Below are 21,809 nucleotides of genomic sequence, written 5' to 3' on the forward strand. Positions count from 1 at the left end.
GAACAATAGGAATTTATCTGCATTGGGTGCCACTACTGAGAGCTCTGTCCTCCTCCACTCACAACTTTCTGTTGTTGCTCAGCATAATTTGCATAGCCATGGTCCCATGTCAGCTTAAATTACTCTGTAGATACCACTCTGCACAGCCAATGCAATTTTTTAAAATCCTGTTTACAATCCTGTTGATGTTGCTGTTGCCTTTGGACTTGTGTAACAGCTTAAAAAATCCTGATAATCACAATCTATACATTACATGATGATACAAGGCACTAAAGAGCAGATTTAAATACATGGAGGAATATAGAGCACATTTGTACATGTTTTGCACCCAATTTACCATTTTCTTTTTAAAAAAAAATTGTTTGTGCCTTACTGTACATACACTGACCAGCCATATCCCCTTAATCAGTGTAGGTCCTTTTGTTACACCAAAACAGCTCTGCTTCCTCCATACATAAACTCCACAAGACCTCTGAAGGTGTGCTGTGGGATCTGACATCAAGTTGCTAGATCCTTTAAATCCTGTAATTTGTTAGGTGGGCGTCTATGGATCGAAATTGTTTGTCCAGCACATCCCACTGATACTTGATCAGATTGAGATCTGGGTAATCTGGAGGCCAAGTCAAAACTATTTTTCATGTTCCTGGACAATTCTTGCACTGCCATTAGGGAATACTGTTACCATGAAGGGGTGTACTTGGTCTGCAACAATGTTTGATATATGTCAAAGTAATATCCACATGAATGCCAGAACCCAAGGTTTACCAGGAGAACCCATGCCCAGAGCATCACACTGCCTCTGCCTGCTCACGTTCTGTTTCCCATAGTGCATCCCGGTGCCATATCTTCCCCAGTAAGTGATGCACACACAAGCAGCTGACCACATGATGTTAAGAAAATGTTGTTCATCACATCAGATCAGGCCACATTCTTCCAGCTAAAAACATAAATTACTGGGCGAGGACTAATTGGACCTGGTTTTATGACTTTGATAGCTCAGGCTGTTTAACACTTGTGGAGAGCTTATCTTTAGTGCAAACATGATTGCAGTATTTATTGCAGAGAGCAGACATTGATCGCTACACATGATGTTTCGAAAAGAATGAGGTTTTTCAAGAACATATCCAATTACTTTCAGTGATTGAAGAAACAATTACATACACATTAACTGCCAAGACACATTATTATTAATTGATTGGAGGGATAAAAAAAATGATTTAGAGAGTAGACCCATGGGAGTGCAGTCACAGCATCTTGTTCACTGTGTGACCTCAGGTCCTTTTTAATGTTCTGTGACTGGAATGTCAGAGCGAAGGGAAAAGATGGACTGGCTGTAGCACTGAGGTCACTTCTGAGTTCTAAGTAAAATTCCTGAATGACTCAGATATGCTCAATAAAGTAAAACACAGCTTTGTATCCAGATAGTCAGGTAATCAGTCAGGTAGATTAACTGAGTGAGCTAAATCTGCAAGCTGAAAATGAGCTGATGTTTTGAGACCCCAGTACCATTCCCTAAACCCTCATGTTGTGTGTGAATTACAACTTCAGTGCTATATACACTATATTGCAAAAAGTATTCGCTCACCCATCCAAATAATCAGAATCAGGTGTTCCAATCACTTCCATGGCCACAGGTGTATAAAATCAAGCACCTAGGCATGCAGACTGTTTTTACAAACATTTGTGAAAGAATGGGTCGCTCTCAGGAGCTCAGTGAATTCCAGCGTGGAACTGTGATAGGATGCCACCTGTGCAACAAATCCAGTCGTGAAATTTCCTCGCTCCTAAATATTCCACAGTCAACTGTCAGCTGTATTATAAGAACGTGGAAGTGTTTGGGAACGACAGCAACTCAGCCACGAAGTGGTAGGCCATGTAAACTGACAGAGCGGGGTCAGCGGATGCTGAGGCGCATAGTGCGAAGAGGTCGCCAACTTTCTGCAGAGTCAATCACTACAGACCTCCAAACTTCATGTGGCCTTCAGATTAGCTCAAGAACAGTGCACAGAGAGCTTCATGGAATGGGTTTCCATGGCCGAGCAGCTGCATCCAAGCCATACATCACCAAGTGCAATGCAAAGCGTCGGATGCAGTGGTGTAAAGCACGCCGCCACTGGACTCTAGAGCAGTGGAGACGCGTTCTCTGGAGTGATGAATCGCGCTTCTCCATCTGGCAGTCTGATGGACGAGTCTGGGTTTGGCGGTTGCCAGGAGAACGGTACTTGTCTGACTGCATTGTGCCAAGTGTAAAGTTTGGTGGAGGGGGGATTATGGTGTGGGGTTGATTTTCAGGAGCTGGGCTTGGCCCCTTAGTTCCAGTGAAAGGAACTCTGAATGCTTCAGCACACCAAGACATTTTGGACAATTCCATGCTCCCAACTTTGTGGGAACAGTTTGGAGCTGGCCCCTTCCTCTTCCAACATGACTGTGCACCAGTGCACAAAGCAAGGTCCATAAAGACATGGATGACAGAGTCTGGTGTGGATGAACTTGACTGGCCTGCACAGAGTCCTGACCTCAACCCGATAGAACACCTTTGGGATGAATTAGAGCGGAGACTGAGAGCCAGGCCTTCTCGTCCAACATCAGTGTGTGACCTCACAAATGCGCTTCTGGAAGAATGGTCAAAAATTCCCATAAACACACTCCTAAACCTTGTGGACAGCCTTCCCAGAAGAGTTGAAGCTGTTATAGCTGCAAAGGGTGGACCGACGTCATATTGAACCCTATGGATTAGGAATGGGATGTCACTTAAGTTCATATGCGAGTCAAGGCAGGTGAGCGAATACTTTTGGCAATATAGTGTATATATATCCACCTGCTTGTTTGGATTTATTCACATTATTAACAGATCACCTCCTACACCAGCCACAACTACCAGCTCTAATGATTAATATATAAAAAAAAAAACACGATGTGATGTGCTGTTACAGTAAAATCATCAGTGATGGGATGGTGTGATGCCTCCTCGACTCAACACACCAAAGCAGTAACAGAAAATGTTTTATTCCTCAAATCCAACAGCAAGTTGTCGATTATAATATTTAACTTATTAATGTGACACGTCTTAGTTTCGGTTACATCTGATGTTGTTGAATATCTGCGCAACAAATTAATTATTGCTATAATTTACCTTATAACAACAACAACATGTCATTCCCTCATAATCTTCAGTCAGACAAAAAACAAAAAAAAAACACACAGTGTAATCCTGTGTACTAATTATACCTATGTGGAAGAAAATTTGTGAACTGATACCTGAGATGCCTTTTTCAGAAATATTAAATCAATTCCTCCTTCAAGAAACCTTCCTCTTTTTCAACAGTGCTTTTTCTCTTTGTTATACACATTTTTCAGATTCTGTTTATTATTAGCATTATATTATGTAGAGTCTGCCATATACGTATTATGAAGTAATTATTACTATATAAAATGTATTACAAAAAGCACATCAACATCATTCCCATTACTACCAGCAGAATAGATCATTCTTTTTTCTTTTTTTTTTTAGTAAATCTACCACTTCTTTAATCATTTCTGTTGATTTTTATTGTTGGTACACATGATCTACATTCAGGTCATTGTTTAGACAGTGTGGTGTGACTGTCTAAACTCTCACTCTGTCATCAGGAGCATGAATCCTGAGGTTTTCTCTATCCCTCTGTGGCTGGGAACATAATTAGATCTGCTTACTATTTGGCAGGAATGGCGTTCCTGTTTCTGCTGTTGATCAGAGTGTCACCTGTTTGCTCATGCGTGACAGAATAGGGCAGTTAGTGTTCTCCTGTGAGCATGTTCAGCCACCCAGGTTTGAAAAAAAAAAAGAGCTTGCTTCAGTGTTTGCTCTGCCAGAAGTAGGTTCGAATAAGCAGTTACTAAATGTGCAAATGTGGTTAAATAATTAAAAAAACAAAATATTGATGAAAGCACTAATATATTCCATACAGAATATATAACAGACACCGTTCCAGCCTGTATAGTCGGCTTTTCAGTCAGAGTTATTAGCAGTGGAATTTGTACTATTTCCTTTCTGCTCATATTGTAGAAAGGAATTGTGAGCATGCTCTTTACATTGCTGATTTTTTTTCTGGCCTTGGGCAAAATATATATAGATTTCAGCTATGAAAGAATGCTGTTAATTGAGACCAGCCAAAATAATCAAATCAATTCATTTTGAGGCCCTGGCCAGTTTTTCAGCTGCCTCGAAGGCTTTGATGTGCAGAATGGAGGAGCCAAGTGACAGCTTCTTCTTCTCCTTTTATCAAAGAGAAATTTGTCCAATTTAACCATCTTTCTTTGTACACAGTAACATTTTTGACTCTTTAAAATACTTCACTCTTTTGTTACACAGAAATCGAAATGACACGTTTTCATATTTTCAATGATTTTATTTTTCAGAGGATGTCTTCTGAGTCCAGTTCAGTTTTTGTGAAAATATACAATGCCTTCAACATACACAACCTGTATAAGTCTTATATTTAAGTATAAAATTGAAAGATTTTCTCATCTATAAAATGTCAGTTGTTGGGATGTTTTTTTGGTTTGGCATCTCAAAGTAGTTAAAGTAATAAATACCTGAAGATTTAAGTAATGTGCCACCAGAAGAGCGAGCCAAAATTCAGGAGAGAAACGGAAAAGAGACTGCTGTAATCACTCATAGCTTTAAGACATTCTTTGTAAACAGATACAAATTCCATCCACAGATCCGCTGTTTGCCAGTAACGTGCAGAGAATGCTATTTTATATTTATGGGATGATTATAAAAAATGATTTGAATACTTGGCTGTGAATTCTAATAAAACGAAGAGCAATATTATGCTTTCTAAAATGGAGCGTTACATTTTAGCACATATATTTAAATAAAACTGCTGGAGAATTCCATAGTGGTGAAGCTCAAGCAGCAAAACCTCTTGAAGACAAAGTAGCATAAGAGATTTCAAATTGCTTGTGGATTGAAATTCATAAAGTAAATGTACTAGAAGTTCTTGTGGGTTTATGTAAGGATATGGTTACTGAAGAATGGCAGTTTTACATAAATGACCCAAATTATTTTTCTTCATTTGACTTGAAATTTGTTATTCCATCAGCAGTATAAGAATAACCTGTCCAGCATGTAGCGCTCACTCTGACTCCAGCCTGCTCTTCATTTGTACAAATACAGACCAAATGTCAGAAGCCAAAAATGACTTGAGCATGGACACGTCTATCACACACACTCGGCGTCCTTCCCAGCAAAACGTATCAAGCCCATTTCCCAGAATGTGATGTCAGCTCTCTGTATTCTAGAGGGTAATGCCTGTCCAGGTTTCCAACAGAAATAGCCACATTTCATTCCCCTCAGACTGTCTTATGTCGTGCGGTGATTTAAGTGATCATTTAAGACTAAAATGTTACGACAGCATAAAATACAGTCCCTGTTTGAAAAAAAAAAAAAGCTGCTTCATAGTTTAAGTCTCAGATTCAATCACAGGTCAAGTCTTCCAGGTTACGTCCCAGTCAAATGCTGAGCTTTCTTTTAGCCTTTATCAAAGCCACACTCACACATTTCAACATTTTACTGCTGTGGATAGAGCATAGGCAGCTTTAGAGCGTTGTAAATCTTTGTGTTTATGCAGTCTGTTAGGGAGATCCAGCACTGTGTGATCCCTGCATACTCCAAAACACTTTTAAGCATCAACCAGAATCTGTGTGGCCATGGCCTTTAGCTCCAACTGTATTGTATGTGTCTGCCTGCTTCCATCTGTCCATCTGGGTTCTTTTTAATAGGCAATTGTTACACTAGGTGTTGCGTGTATTTTTCTTTTACACTTTCCTTTTTTATTTGTGCCATATTGTAGCTCTAAGCTTGGTATAGTCCACATGAAGAAATAATCTGTTGGGTTTGTTAGATCTCATCAAAAACTGTAGGCATAAATATTTTATTCAAAGCTCTTTTAATATTAGCTTGATCTTTTTTTTCCTCTTCATGTAATCACGTTAAGTGTTAGGATAGCTGGATTTGCACTGCAACTCTTACTGAGATCTGTCAGTTTTATGAAGTGTTTTAGTGAGCTGGAAGCTTGGGGAAGTTGTTGGTAAAAAGCTAATTCAGACCCCAGTAGTACATTTATATCACCAAAATGGGTCTTTATACTCAGCAATAAAAACAAAAGCGTGGTAATGTCTCTTATGAAAGTTGTGATATGTGCACTGTGCTTATTATTGCTGTGTAAAACGGGCATTGTGTATGGCTCACACATTGCATATTTAAGCACTTTGAAGTCCTGTAGATTGGGGATAAGGATATTGAGCAATATATCAGTCCAGTATGACCCGGCTCAGCAGGAAGCTGGATAATGAATGTATATGAGGAGGTATTGGCATCTCTACAATAGGACATGTATGGTGGGAATGGTACAATAAGGTGCCACAGTTGTGAGTGGATATTAGATTTCACTTTGTCCTTGGTCACAGCCATGCACTGCCTGTCAAACAAGATTAAGAAGGCCTCTGATCCTGAGATTAAAGTCTTTGAAGATAAAAAATGAACAAGTATAATAAGAAGAGTTTCAGCAAATCAGGAACCCCGACCTCAGATATGTGAAAGATTAAAAACATCAATCTCTGTTGTAACAGCATTTCATATAGATCATGTAGCCCCAGCAATGTGCACACTGAACTAAGCAGCTGGGCTTTAACACTGTTACGCATGTTGGAGAAAATTATACACATGATTTAAGATCTAGTCACAGAAAACACATCAATAAACACACACACACACACACACACACACAAATGAGGTCATAAGATTACATGCTGAATCTGCAAAATATAATAAAAGGGATGTTATATATTGCTTTTTTTTTTTTTTTTTTTTTTTTTTAGTTCTGCCCTGAATAAAAGATTTTATTCAACAGAACAGAAGTTTACATATAGTCCTTTTTTTTTACTGAATTACACAAATAAACCAGTTCAAAAGTTTACATACACTTCATTGTATGTTGTGGCCTGGATGATCAATGACTCTTTTGATGTTTTGGGATCGTTCTTCATGAGTCCCTTGTTTGTCCTGAGCAGTTGAACTGTCCCCAGAAAAATCTTCTACATATTTGACCCCTATAGAGGCTCTATGATTTTGAGATCCATCTTTTCACACTGAGGACAAATGAGACTCTTACGCAACTATTACAAAAGGTGCAATCACTGATGCTCAAGAAGGCAACATGATACATTAAGAGCCAGGGGGTGTAAACTTTTAATGTTATTAAATGAAGAAAAAAAACACATCTTTGAACAAAACAGGTTGAGAAAATTCAGTTATTATTTTGTCATGTGGACTATATGTAAACATCTGTTAAGAGAAATAACTTATTTACTGCATTTTATAAGATTCCTCTTATTTCTTTTATTAGCATTTTGCAGGAGGTAGGTAAACCTATGACCTCACTCTAGCTGTTTCTTGCATACCGCAGTGATGTGACCACAATGCCACACTTACACACTGCAAGCTGGTATGATGTGTTAATGTCATTATGTATAGAAGTTAACAGGGAGGTACTTAACTGTATATGTTTGTATATCTATATTTTTTTTTTTTGCACTGACAGGTATTTTAAGCCAGTCTATAGACTTTAGCCCTTTTGTCTAATCATCCTGGTGATAGGAATATTTGTGATATTCATTTTCTTTCGGAAAAGATTTATGATTGCGTATGATGAAGAACAACTACAGAGTCTCCTCTGGGGATCGCGCTGTTCATTTGTAATCCGAATGCCACACTGTTGACATTGTACAAGATGAAAGTTAAAGGGTGGAAAGTTGTTTCGACTCATTGCCTCAGAGGACGAGGGTAATTATCTCGCCGAACAGCCGAAGCGTCTGTGTTCTCTCCAGGTCCCACATTACAAGTGCTGTTATTCAGAAGATGTAGGTTTGTAATGCTGTTGATGCTGTATGAATGGAATGGCAATGTACAGAAAATGCTGTTTCCTTCATGCATGACATTGAAGCAGTAGGTCACATCATAGGCTGGATATTTAATAATTTATTTCTCCATCCATTCTTTTATTTATTCATTTATTACTCTGTTTCTGCTCACAGGGTAAAAATGACGATTGCCTTTACATTTCAGCTGTAGTGTTAAATGTCAAACACAAACAAGTTTTCTGCAGAGTGACATAAAATCACACAAACACACATTTACACTAGTGTTGAAATCAATTTTGTCCTGTGTTCTTTCTGTGTTTCTCCAGGTGAACGAGGAGACAGTGGAGAGACTGGTCGTGCAGTACCCACACATCGTGTTCAGCACAGTGATGCAGGACTGTAAGCGAACTCTGGAGAGGGCCTATCAGATGGGCTGGAGCCCCAACACGTCCACTGCATCCTAGCTATCTCTCTCTCACACACACACACACACACACACACACACACCTATATTCAGTCATATCAGTGAAGATGAACTGCTGTTTGCCTTCCTTGTCAGCACAGCTGGTTGAATTTCAGAGCATTAACATTGTGCTGGTACAATTTCAATGGGCTAGTATCGATTTGTTTGGAATTGACTTTATTATTAACTCTTTTTTTCCTTTGAAAAACTATTATCATAAGCAGATGTTGATATTTCCAGACTTTAGTCATCCAAAACAAACATCTTGCTAGCACATGCTCATCCTTTTTCATGCAACTGTGTGCAATCCGAGCATTAGTGTCTGAGGAGTAGTTTATCTTTTGGGAGTTTTATTTGTGTTCATCACAACAACTCATGTACTGTTGAACACCCACCATATTCTTCCAGAGTTTTAGTCCATGATTTATGACAATGAACTCATAGAAATGTCACCTTGAAGTTTACTAACAGCAGTCAAGTCATTACTTTACTACACAGATTTTTTTAGTAAAGTTTTGAACACTTATTCTGTTATTGTCCTAATCTTATAGATGAAAACGATTTCTTTATTGTGGACCTGACTCATTAAGAATATCGTACCTTTTATGGTACTTTTGTTTCCGAGCGTTTCAGTCCAGTGAAGTAGGCAACCTCATCGCATATAAATCTAACTCAGTCTTGGTAGTAGAAGCAGAATATTGGGCTTGTGATATATCCAGGATTCTAGAGAGTGTTATGGAAAAGACTCGATGTGTTATGTTAAAACCTTCTATTCTTCTTTCCTTTCAAAAATAATGTTGTTTAACCCTTGTGATATTGTACACTGTGGTTTGAAGTTTGTTTTGGCTGTTCAATGAGAACTTTTGGAGAAAAAAAAACAAAAAAACAAGGGTTCTTCAGTATGGAATTTTACATAAACTTTTATTCATATCATCCTGCCAGGCGTCTGTATTTGCCTGCGATCTGACTGAGATGTGGAATGATAACTCTTCCATTTAAAGTAGAAAGATTAGAATTTATTCACACACACACACACACTCTTCCCCCTACCACCCCACACACCCCTCATTTCCATAGCTAGCCTGTGATATACTCTTATGCAAACCAGGGTATTTTCCTATTGTGTAAGAAAACACTGCAGCAGTTCTTGTAGCTGTTGCACTGCATCATGTTCTAAGGGGAACCACAGGTCTTAGTTACTGTTTCATTTGCTGTATAGGGATTGGTGTCAGTTAAACCATACATTTCTAATTCAGTATAGGCTCCTAGACTGTTTGAATCTAAGTGTGTATGTTCTCTTCATGAGTGTGTGGAGTTTTTGAGGCCAGATTTTGATTGAGTAATTGAATGAGGTGAATGAAATAAGGAATAAAACCCTTTCCTTGTATTTTGCTCTTGTGCTCTGTTTTATCTGAGACCCTCCTTTGTCATTATGTTTCGCAGACCGGCTTGGCATTTCCAAACCTAACCTTTTTGTCCTTTTTTTTTTCTTCAAACCACTCTGCCAGTATGAGAGGATTTGTTGACCTTTGGGAATAATTTGTCAAATTATGACATAAATATAAGGATGATAATCAAGTCCTTACCATCACACCATCTTCAAACGTTGCCTTTTCCTCCATTACTGAGTATCCGCTTTATCTTAGTCAGGATCTGGAGCTTATCACAGGAATGCACCCCTCACGGGACACCAGTGCATTGTGGGGCATTTCAAACAGTTGCACACATTCACTCCTTGGGGCAAGTTTAGAGTCCACTTCCCAGCATGTTTTTTGGGAGGTGGAAGGAACAAAAAAGGGGTGAACACGAAACTCTGCACAAACAGTAACCCAAGATCAGGATCAAACCCCAAAGCCTAGAGCTGTGAGCAGCAACACTAACCACCACTGTGCTGCTGTTAAGTATTTAGATAAACACAGGGCTTAAGCGTATAGAGCAGTGCTTCATCTGAATCCAGTGACGCTCTGTAGCACTAGATCTAATCAGCCTTCTCTCTACAAGGTCAGTTTTTGTCTTTCACTGATGATCAAAATGATACAGATAGAACCAAATGCATTCTTCAGAGTCTCTTATTCAGCGTGTTCATTCAGCAGGTATCTTCTCTGGTATGATTTCCCTCTTTTATTGTTTTCATGCTGTAAGTGAAATGCATGAAACTCTCAAAAAATGAATAAAACATTCAAAACAATCCAGAATACAATCCATTTGGTTTAATAAAACAATTCAGCAATAGACACAAAAACAGTCACAATTATTCACTTAATTATGAATTAATAATTAAAAATAAACCCTGTAGCTTTAGTTACTATAATTAATAATATTAATAATTTATCTTGAGTGAGTTTTTAAAAAGGTTTTTTAAAAAGTGGTTTATTTTAATCTCTCTTAAGTAATCTCTCTCTCTTTCTCTCTCTCTCTCTTTTCTGTCTCTCCTCTCTCTCTCTCTTTTCTCTCTCTCTCTTTTGTCTCTCTCTTCTCTCTCACGCTCTCTCTCTCTCTCCTCTCTCTCCTCTCTCTCTTCTCTCTCTCTCTCTCTCTCTCTCTCTCTCTCTCTCTTTCTCTCTCATCCCCCCCTCTATTATTTCTTTTGAAAAACATTACTCTGATAACGCATTACTCTTCCTCTCTGAAGACTGTTTACTGTCTGACGTTGTTTATATCAGCCATTATCTGAGGGATAAACACTACATGGACAGGATGCTCAGTTAGTCAAGGAATTGTTTTTAAATCCTGTAGTTCTTTGAAAATTGTGTCACTTCATGGTGCGTCACTGTTTCTGGGTGACTGACTGGAAAACAGAATCTTTATTGCAGCCATTAACATAAATAAGAATTTATATTATTTTTTTATGGCATTTTCACAAAGAGTCTTCACTGGTCACTGTAGAAATGTGTCTAGGGTAACAAAAGGGTAACAAGAATGATAATGACAGATTCACGGTAACTGTGGTCTCTGATATAATGGCTTTGCACAAGAAAAATACAGTGTACATGGCACTTGGACTTTGGGAATGTGAATTAAGAGGTGATGCTCCTCTGTGCTCATTAGCCACAAATCATTCTGTGTTTGTGCTCGGAGTCTTGACTTTCAAATTCTGCTCACCTACACTCATTAACTGAAGAGCGTGAGGCACTCCGCCTCTTCCCTTTGAATGTCAGATGAGGAGGCATTTAAAAAGGCTCTTTACCCTCGTCAGAGCTGCTTTTAACTTGTAATGACTGTGGTGAAGTGGAAGCCATGCCACCAAAATCATTTCTGGCAGCTTAAATGTGAAGCGCAGTAAATTAATTCATCAATGCAACTCTACACTGGCAGCAAATATTGCATTTGTGATAGGAACGTATTATTGAAGGTCCAATTTTCCAAGCCAGTCCACCTGACACTGGCATCTTACTTAAGCTTTTTAAAGTCAGGCATCATCTCTGCCAACGGAATCAACTGGCAGGAACCTTATTCATTTTGGATGCAGAAAGTTTCCATGAAGGTCTCTATTACTGTCTGCAAATATGTGCAACATTTTAGTCATCAGTGCATTAGAAATGGTAATATACTTTATTATAATGCGAGTTTGATACACTGTGTGGACTCAGTCAACATGAATCCCAGACTATTTGTCTTGCTTCATTAGAAAATGTATAAATGAGAGCAGTGCAGTAACTAAATTTGTATGAATTTGTTAATATGGCAAAAATGTAAGCTTTAGCTAAATCTGACTTTTACAGAGAGAAATGCAGTTTTAACTGAATACTGAATATCTCTTTCTTCTAAGAGTTTGTCTCTACTCAGACCATTTCAGTCTGAATTTGATGTTGGTTATATTTGGAGATTGTAACACTTTCACAATAATATCCTGACATTTGTTGCTTTTACAAAATGATGTGAGTTGAAAAAAGTCCTGACAGCTGATGTGTTACAGGAAAAAAAAACCATATAAAGTGTCTCAGTAAGATTTTGGCCACCACAAGCTGTCAGAGCAGAGCATCTGTGATGCCCCTTGGCACAAATACTACACTTCTCTGGAACTATACTGAAGGAATAAACGCCGTTCAACACCATATGAAAAGACATTTCCTCCGTTGATGCTGATGAAGAGTGCTGTCTAACACATCAATCCCAAATCTCCCATCAATGTTCAACTGGGTTCAGCTCTGATGACTGTGAAGGCCATAGCATGTGATTTCATTGTCTTATTTGCATAATTGTATAATGCAGTATGCCTGTCTGTATCTGTGTGTTATGTTCCTAGTTGGGTGACACATTTCCTTTGTGTTCATCTATACATGTGATTTTTACGCCAGCTGCAAGGCTTTAAGGTTTGATGACATTTAAAAGTTATTACATGTTCAGAGGTCTAGGGATTGAAACCAGGTTTATTATCTGAGTTAAACAAAAAGAGGAGTGTCTAATACTTAAGCAGTCTATACAGTCTCAGTGGCCTTTCTTTAAAGAAGCATTTGATATGTGCGAAAGTAATGGTTTCAAAGTGATACTAATCCCCTGTGACAGATGATAGCAGATAATAGATGAGTGAAGTACATGTACATGTTCTTGTCAAATACAGGAGTGATTTATGAAGGCTTTCTGTGATTTATTTATTTTTAATCCACAATGGAGGCCAGATATACTCAGTATATGAAGCTTTGCCTTTAGCAGCCAATAGTATTGCTGTTATAAACAGAGCCACTTTAGAGAACATTGTAATCACAGCTAAAAGGAGACTGGTTTTTCATGCGGTGGTGTGGATGACTAAAAATGTATTTAATTATCATCAACTTGAAATGGAAAGGTTACACCTGAATTCACCTTTAAATGGTAAACGTGCGCTCAGTTGCTTCTGCCTTAGAGCAAAACTTTGTCGCTTATACCATGAGCTCATACTGAGGTTTTACAATTTTTGTGGTCAAATAAAAAGTGACACGGGGGATGTTCATAGACTCACAGGGCATTTTATTAGGAAATCATGTAGATACAGACCAGCAGCTTCTGTAATTGTTCACATCAACCATCAGAATGAGGAGAAAATACACTTTTGAGTATTAATATATCTGCTGATCTCCTGGGATTTTCACACACAACAGTGTCTAGAGTTTACTCAGAACACTGCAATGATGAAAACATATCCAGTGAGCAGCAGTTGTGCAGATGGAAACAGCTTGTTGATGAGAGAGCTGAAGAGAGAATGGTCAGACTGGTTCAAACCAACAGAAAGGCTGCAGTAACTCTGTGCAGTTTGGTGAGCAGAAAAGCATTTCAGAATGAACAAAATGTCACTTGAGGTGGATGAGCTCCAACAGCAGAAGACCACACCAGGTTCCACTTCTGTCAGAGACAGAAAGCTGAGACTGCAGTGGGTACAAACTCACCAAAAGTGCACTGACCATCTGATTTTCTGCTGAGGGACACAGATAGTAGGGTCAGAATTTGGCAGCATGACTGCATGAACGTAACCTATAATTCGACAGTCCAGGCTGGTGGAGGTGGTGTAATGGTGTGAGGAATGTTTTGCATTCCTTTATGGACACAATTTATCCATCTTCTAATGGCCGCTTCAAGCATGATAATGCACATTACAAAGCAAAAATCGTTTCAGACTGGTTTCATGAAGTGAATGTCTTTCCATAACTAATCAGCTCATTAAGCTACTGTTGTGTCTGAGAATCTCCAGCCTCATCACAAAAAATGAAATTATTATTGCAGTGGTTATAAATGAATAACAAAAAAGAAATGTAATGGTTAAAGATGTTACCTTTTAAGATTGAAACTGAACTTGCATTGCACTTGAATATTGACATTTTGACTAATTTAAAACTGGTATTTTATTATATTCACCCTGGTTAAAATTAGAAGCACAACTGTGTGAAATGCTCTGACACTTTGCAACTTTTTCTCCCTGCCTTGATGTTACCATGAACAACAGTGAAAATGTCAAGGTAAAGCCACTATTTGGGGAAATTCATTTTTGCACTTGACAGAAAGGCAGTTTTTGCTGCCAGGCATTCAGAAACTAATGTGGCAGTCATTGCTATATTTTTGAATTAGCAGCTTCGGTACCTCATTTCCTCGTGTTCCTCTTATGAAAGGGCATGACTAGGTGAGCCGCGGTCCTCTCAGGTTAAAGCATTAGGGCTGACTTTGTGAACATGGATTGATGGCTGAAATATTAGCTGTGAATTATTAGACTGAGGACTCCTTAAGGATGCCAAAGTCATTTGTAGGTGAACATTGCTTTTATTGTTCACTGATTGATGTCAGTAAATCTTTTTTATTAAATGTGCCTCAGTCCTCATTTGGCGTTTTGGGCTGTTCCAGGATGAATTGTTTCGTATCTTTTGGCTTTTCCTTATGTTTACTTTTCTGGGTTTTTTTTGTGTTTTAATAGTGTCTGTAGCTGGATGAAGTGCACATGTACGGTATGAGGGTGCTTTTACTTCTCCTGCTCAACATTATTTTTCATTTCACCACACAAGCTACAAGTCAATAGCTGGTTTTAGTTCAACTTCCCCTAGGCCATAATTTGATTTGCTGCACACCAGAGGCCTTTTATGAGGTTTCTCACCATCAAGCAGCCATGGCAGATATTACTGAATCCAGTGACCTTTGAGAGGAAATAATTTGATTACAGACACAGAAAGATCGATTGTTTTATAGACTAAATTGAGTTTGAAATCCATTCCTACCACGTGTATGTGCACCATGACTTATTGTCCATTATTATGAAAAGACAACATGCCCTTAATGAAGGAGAATGTTAACAATTTGGGCTCTGCTAATGGGCTGTTAATGGTTCGGACATTATTGGGCCATATGTCTCAGAAGAGAGGATTAAATTTGTAATGATACCATCATCATCATCTTCTTCATCATCATTTTATTCATACTATAATATGTTCACCTTTTCAGATCAGAGTTAGTATACTTTCATATTAGAGTGCTATTAAAATTCTATGGATAGAAGCGGAGAGTCAGCATTCCTGCAGGTTGAAGTGGATAGCTGCAGTGACCTTATTACTGAACAGGGTAGAATGTAAATGGCATTTAGCTGCAGAAAATGCAGGGTTTTTCCCAAATACTACCTTCTACTCTGTACTGAAAACCATGTACTGAGGAACACACACTGAATATATATTAATAACCTGTCCTATATGATAGCTAAGACACCTGCTCATGTCCTGTATGTTTTCAATACATTTCATAAGTTTCACATTTTCTGTGGATTACGTTGTAGCATGGGAAAATTCATCACATGGCAAAATAAGCATTTCCATGTTCATTCTATGAAATACAGGATTATTATTATTATTATTATTATTATTATTATTATTATTATTATTATTAAATTGGAGGTGTCAAATTAAGATACACTGAACAAAATTATAAATGCAACACTTTTGTTTTTGCCCCATTTTTCATGAGCTGAACTCAAAGATCTAAGACTTTCACAAAAGCCTATTTCTCTCAAATATTGTTCACAAATCTGTCTAAATCTGTCTAAAAGGCCACTCTAAAATGTAGTTTTTTTTTAGGGGGGGGGGGGGTCTGAAAACTAGTCAGTATCTGGTGTGACCACCAGTTGCCTCACACAGTGCAACACATCTCCTTCGCATAGAGGTTGTTAGGTTGTTGATTGTGGCCTGTGGAATGTTGGTCCACTCCTCTTGAATGGCTGTGTTGCACTGCGTAAGGCAAATGGTACTGACTGGATACTGACTTTGGTTCTAGCTTTTCAGTCACTGTGACATCAGAAGGGTTTTCCAGACTGCCACACACATAGCAGAGTCTATTGAAGAGAAAAGAATTTGCTATGAAAAACTCCCAAATTAATCCTGTAAATGATTCTAATCAGATGTAATCTGTTAAAAAGAAAACATGGAGACTATGATCCACAGATATTTTAATATTTATCTATGTTTTTACACTAGATGATAAAATGTCCTCTCTTTATTAGCTAGTTGCTTTTCCGAGGATTGTCATCTGTCTACTTTTTAATTACAGAACATTTTTAAACTGCACATTTGGCTAATCGTAATAAAGTGTTTATTTAAACAGTAATACGCTGGCCTTCATTAACTGTTTATTTATCCTTAACTGTTTTAATCAGCTGCAGATTTACAGATCAGCACACAGACTATCAATTGTTCATTAGCTCTGAATTGCTCTGCCTTTTTTTAACATCTTCTGAAGGAAAACAAAGCAGGAACATTAGTTATTACACAACAAACCCTATTAACTGACTTGTTTTCCAATGCCTTTTTTCTCCAATCAAGTCTTTCTGCTTATGCAATCAAGTTGTAATTCTAGTAATTCTCTGGCCATTGATGTCTTTAAGATTGTGGATAGGAATTTGGGTGTGTCTTTGAGTCTATATTTTATTTTTGGAATAGGGAATTTGTAGGCATTCAGATATACACATATACACTTTATTTGGAAGACCAGTAAATCTGCTGGTTCATACAATTATCCAATCATGTGACAGCAGCACAATGCATGAAAGCATGCAGATACAGATCAAGAGCTTCACTTAATGTTCACATCAAACATCAGAATGGGGGAAAACCTGGGATCTCTCTGACGTTAACTGTGGCATGGTTGTTGGTACCAGATGGGCTGATTTGAGTATTTTAGAAACTGCTGATCTCCCGGGAATTTCACACACATCAGTCTGTAGAATTTACACAGAGTGGTGCAAAAAACAAAAATATCCACTGAGTTGCAATTCCATGGGTGGATGAAATTTTTGATGAGAGAGGTCATGGGAGAATGAGCCAGACTGAGCTGTCAGAAAGGACATGCTAACTCAGTTAGCCACTTTCTTTTCTTTTTTTTCTTTTTTTTTACAACTTTCTCTCAAAGTTATATTCATTTTTAGGTCATATTTTTTAAGTGTTTCTTAGCTTTATATGGTTAATCTACACCAGGACTCTTAAATCTTATACACAAAAGGCCAGTGTAGCTGCAGGCGTTCATTCCACCCAAATTGGAGGCACACTTGACAGCTGATTGGAGACCAAGATGAACTAATTAAACAAGTGGAATCAGGTAAGAATCAGACTCCTGCTTGGATGGAATGAAAACACTAGCCTTTGCAGATAAGATCCCCTGATCTATACAACTGGCTTAATGTACATTTACAAAAGTTGTAATAATGGCTATTATTCTATAATGATATTCTACTACTGCTTTTATTATTAAAGATAAACCACCTACTGTATCAGGTATATCAGTATCCAGGACTGCATCTTCTCATAAGGATTTAATAAAAGTAACAAATGTCCTAAATCCTCAACCCTGTTTATTAGAGGTATAACGATCAGACAGTTTAGAGTGATGCAGTGATTTGAAGGGCAATGAAATAAATTGTGGCAACTTTGATAAATAGAGTTAAGTTAAATTTTATAATTCATTATAAATCAAGTATTATTATTATTATTATTATTATTATTATTATAATTATTATTATTATAAAAGAACAGATTAAAAATGGATCAGATGCTATTTATTCATAAGGAAGCAGATTAAGATGTCAAATTTCAGTGATTGCTTTAGAATTCTCATTTGTATTGGATCATGTTGAAGCCTCAGGTTTACGTTCCTGCTGTTTATATGTATTTTGGTTCTTTTTAATGAAGGATTTCTGATTAATTTCTGAGAAAATCTTGAAGTGACTTCAATAAAAGTTTATAATCTCTAGCACCAAAGCTAGACAGGGAGCTAACACAGGAATTTTCAGGAATTCTGAGAGCATGTTAAATGCTAGCTATCGTAACACAATATTTCAGAGAACCTGTTTGAGTGCAGAATGACTACCAGGAGACAGTTAAAGGTGGAGTCCACTCATGAGCTGAAAGGCACACACACCCTCTTCCTTAGCTCAATTACATAAATCTGCTCCAGGCTATCATCATCTAATCATCTGTCACTTTATTGCGACACAAACTTTAATGAAGTTGAAATATAGTTAAGAGAAAAAGATTGTAATCCTCCTTTAATTTTGTTTTTATTTATACTCATCACCTTTTTTTCAAAAGAAATAACTCCAGATGACAACAACAACAACAAAAACCCCACACACAACGGATTTCAGCATGGAGTTATTTTTCTCATAAATTAAACCAACATTCTGAAACCAGGTGGGGGGAAAAAAAGTACACCCTATAATTCACTAACATGTAGAACCACTTTTAACAAAAATAACTCAGAGTAAATGTTTTCTGTAGGAGGATTTTGGCTCACTTTTCTGTTCAGTATTGCTTCAGTTTGTTGAAGTTCGAGGGCATTTGTTTATACACAGCTATCTTAAGATCCAATATCTCACTGGGATTGGGGTCTGGACTTTGACATAATTCCACACTTTTTTATCTGATGTAGCTATTCAGATGTTGATTTGATGGTGTGCTTGAGATTATTGTCCTGTTGCGTGATCCAATTTTCACCCATCTGAAGCTGCTGGACAGATCGCCTCACATCTGTCCCAAAAATAATCTGTGAGAATAAAGTGGAGTTCAAAATTGTTCCAGTGACTGCATGTTTCCCAGATCCTGTGAAAGCAAAACAAGCCCAAATCATCACCCCTCTACCCCACGCATGACAGCTGGATTAAGGAGTTTTGGTGTTGTGCTGCATTTGGTTTTCACCAAACATCTCCATCCTAGTCTCATCAGTGCAGAGAAGGAGCTTTTTCCTAACCACCTTTCCATGAACGCCATACTTGTTCAGTCTTTTTCTGATTCTTCTGTCAGGAAGATGTTTAATGTGATTATTTAATGTGTTGATGTCGCTCTCTCTGTAGAAGGCTGAATTTCAGAGTGTTTGAAAATGGCTTTATAACTAGATTGATGAATAGCAACAACTCCTTATTTGGTTGCATCATGGCTGATGTCCTTTCTTCATGGCATGATGTACACACACCTGAGTGCTCCAGAACATTATACTGCTTTGATAGAGACAGTCAAGCTACTTTCGTGATGAATTTTGTCAGTAACGCCTATCTGCTTATTACTACTGCTGATTTTAGAATTAGGAAGGATGTACTTGATTCCTGAATGTTGGTTTACTTTTTGGGGAAATGTCTCCATATTCAAGCATGTTGTGTTTTTTGTTGTCGTCTGAGGTTATTTGTTTACACAATTGTTATTTGGGCCCTGAAGATAGACTTGAAAGGAGGTGCACCTTCAGTTCCCTATGACATTGTATTCGTTGTAATTTATACCTCCCATACTTTTCCAATATTATAGCACACATTGTTGTTATTGTTGTTAATAATCTATCGGCATTGTGGTTTTTCAAGCAGGCATCACTGGGGGAGACTTTGAGTGCAGAGGTGGTACTGAATAAAGGGAAAGAGCATCAAACCCATGTTTTGTACTGCTGTTCCGCTATTCAGCTTCCTGTAAGCAGACATGTTTGCAAAGCTAAAATAAAAGCAGTGCAGGGTTGGTGTATATTCTGCATTCTATTGAGTTTACTGTGGAGCCACGGTTCTCTGATCAAGGTCTTGGCTGCTTAAACAGGTTTGTCAATATCTTTCATCCGATTGATTGCTCCCACCATTTGCTAGTGTTTGTGTTCAAACCCCCTATACAACAGTCTGATTTGCTTTTTTTTGTTTAAACACAGATACATTTGCACAAGATTGCATTGTGCTTTTTAGACTCAAAGGACAAAGATCTACCATCTCTCCCTAATGACTGCTATACACAGAACAGGTAGTGTGGACTGATTGTATACAGGCTCAGCACAGTGTGAAAAAAATCCTTGTTGTGTGCCACAGATGCCTTATATATGCAGACTCATACTTTTGTTAAAATGAAATCGATAAATTCATATTTGACAAAGGAGAACTATTGATCTGAGCTTGAGGTCATTTTGTCCACCATGTTTCAATAAAGATGCATTATTTTAATCAGCAACATGCTTCATCTGGCAAATTTCTGCTGTTCAAATAGACAGGAGAGGAAAAAGCGCAGCCCACAAGAGACTCAAAAGCAGATATGAGTAATAGAAAAGCAGCTTAACCGGAAAAATATGGCTTCTATTCAAGAAAGAAAACTGAAGACCTTTTTTTTTTTTGTTAGCTTATATATTAAATCTATTTAATTATGCACTCCACTAAGCTTAATACGTAAGTCTATTTGCGGATGCATCAACAGCACTGTCTGACAGTCTTTCATGGTCAATGTGGTTATCTTCTTTGGGCAATGTTCCATTTGTTCATCAGGAGTGTTCTTCAGAGCCTCCCTGAGTAATGCGCAGTAATAAACGAGAAGAGGTTAATGGGTGATAATGCATCTGCAAATACAGTACTGATTCGTTGGGTGGTTTTAAACGGACTGACAGTGTTCAAATAATTAATGAGCTTGAAGTATGTATCTTAGAAAACACTGCTAACTCCATCAGTTACCTTTCACATCTCAAGCTGATGCTTTCAGGAAACCTTATTTCCATTTTAACATGAACCATATATATAGTTTCCCCCAATCATAGTGTACTAAAGGGGTTGTAAAAGCTATTTCCATGGAGGACAATGTGCCAGAGTTTCGGTTTGATGCACAGTCAATTGTATAGCAATTTTACACCGATGGAACCTGCAGCCTTGCCCTTCATGACTTTAATTCACCAACAGCTTCAGGCTGCTGCAGCATCGAAGCTGAATTCCATATTTAAGCTCTAATGCTGCCTCCTCTACCTCCTGCTTCTTTTTCCACGCCTGCATGGTCAGCGCTATCAGCAGAATCATCTTTATCATTGCCATTGTCATCATCTGCCATGGGAGTGTCTCGATATGTGAGCTCCTCTGGCATAAAGATAATGTCAAGAGCATAAACAGCTGTCATGGATAGGGCAAAGGGATATACTGAAATCAGTACAAATATGATGTGTAGGGATATAAAGGTGTTAAATAAGAATGAAAGAATGGCTGTGTAATTAACATGCAATCACATAGAGTGTCCTTCCTGTCCTAATTCACCTGTTCTGGACATGGTATAGTTATTTCCCCTCATCCAGAATTGTAATCCTGTGATTAATCACTTCCAGGTTCTCCAAATGAAGTTTGTTGACTATTTTACGATAAAGGCTAAATACAAAGTGTAAGGCAAATGATAATTACACAAACGTGTACATTACTGGCTTACTTATAGAGCTGTAAGCCATTAGTACATTAGAACGGTAAGCATTAGTACAAGGGCATTAGCTTCGGCTTCTTTAGTAATGCCACTAACGTTACCCTTCAGCAGCATAGATAGATTGTGGCATGTCCTTTCAATAAATAAAAATATTTTTGAGAATACATATTACAGAACATACCAGGAAACCTCCATCTGCAACTGATGAGCAATCCAGTCAAGTGTAATGTTTCTATTCCCCAATAATTGCCAAGCAGATGCAATGTCATGGTAATAAATAATGTGATTAAGAAGGTTTTTTTTTGTTGTTGGTGTTTTTT

The 21,809-nt window shown here is 37.9% G+C and overlaps 1 protein-coding gene across 1 annotated transcript in view; it reads left to right on the plus strand.

Moving 5' to 3' along the window:
* The window catches only part of fbxl17 (F-box and leucine-rich repeat protein 17), a 219,678-nt gene extending 210,377 nt beyond the window's left edge, over positions 1-9,301 (plus strand). Inside the window, exon 10 of the mRNA XM_058389332.1 lies at positions 8,232-9,301. Coding sequence (XP_058245315.1) covers positions 8,232-8,369 — 138 coding nt within the window. The 3' untranslated portion in view covers positions 8,370-9,301. The remainder of the gene's footprint in view (positions 1-8,231) is intronic.
* Positions 9,302-21,809: the final 12,508 nt, after the last annotated feature.

The sequence above is a fragment of the Hemibagrus wyckioides genome, linkage group LG05 (assembly GCF_019097595.1).
Source record: "Hemibagrus wyckioides isolate EC202008001 linkage group LG05, SWU_Hwy_1.0, whole genome shotgun sequence".
Lineage (NCBI taxonomy): Eukaryota > Metazoa > Chordata > Actinopteri > Siluriformes > Bagridae > Hemibagrus > Hemibagrus wyckioides.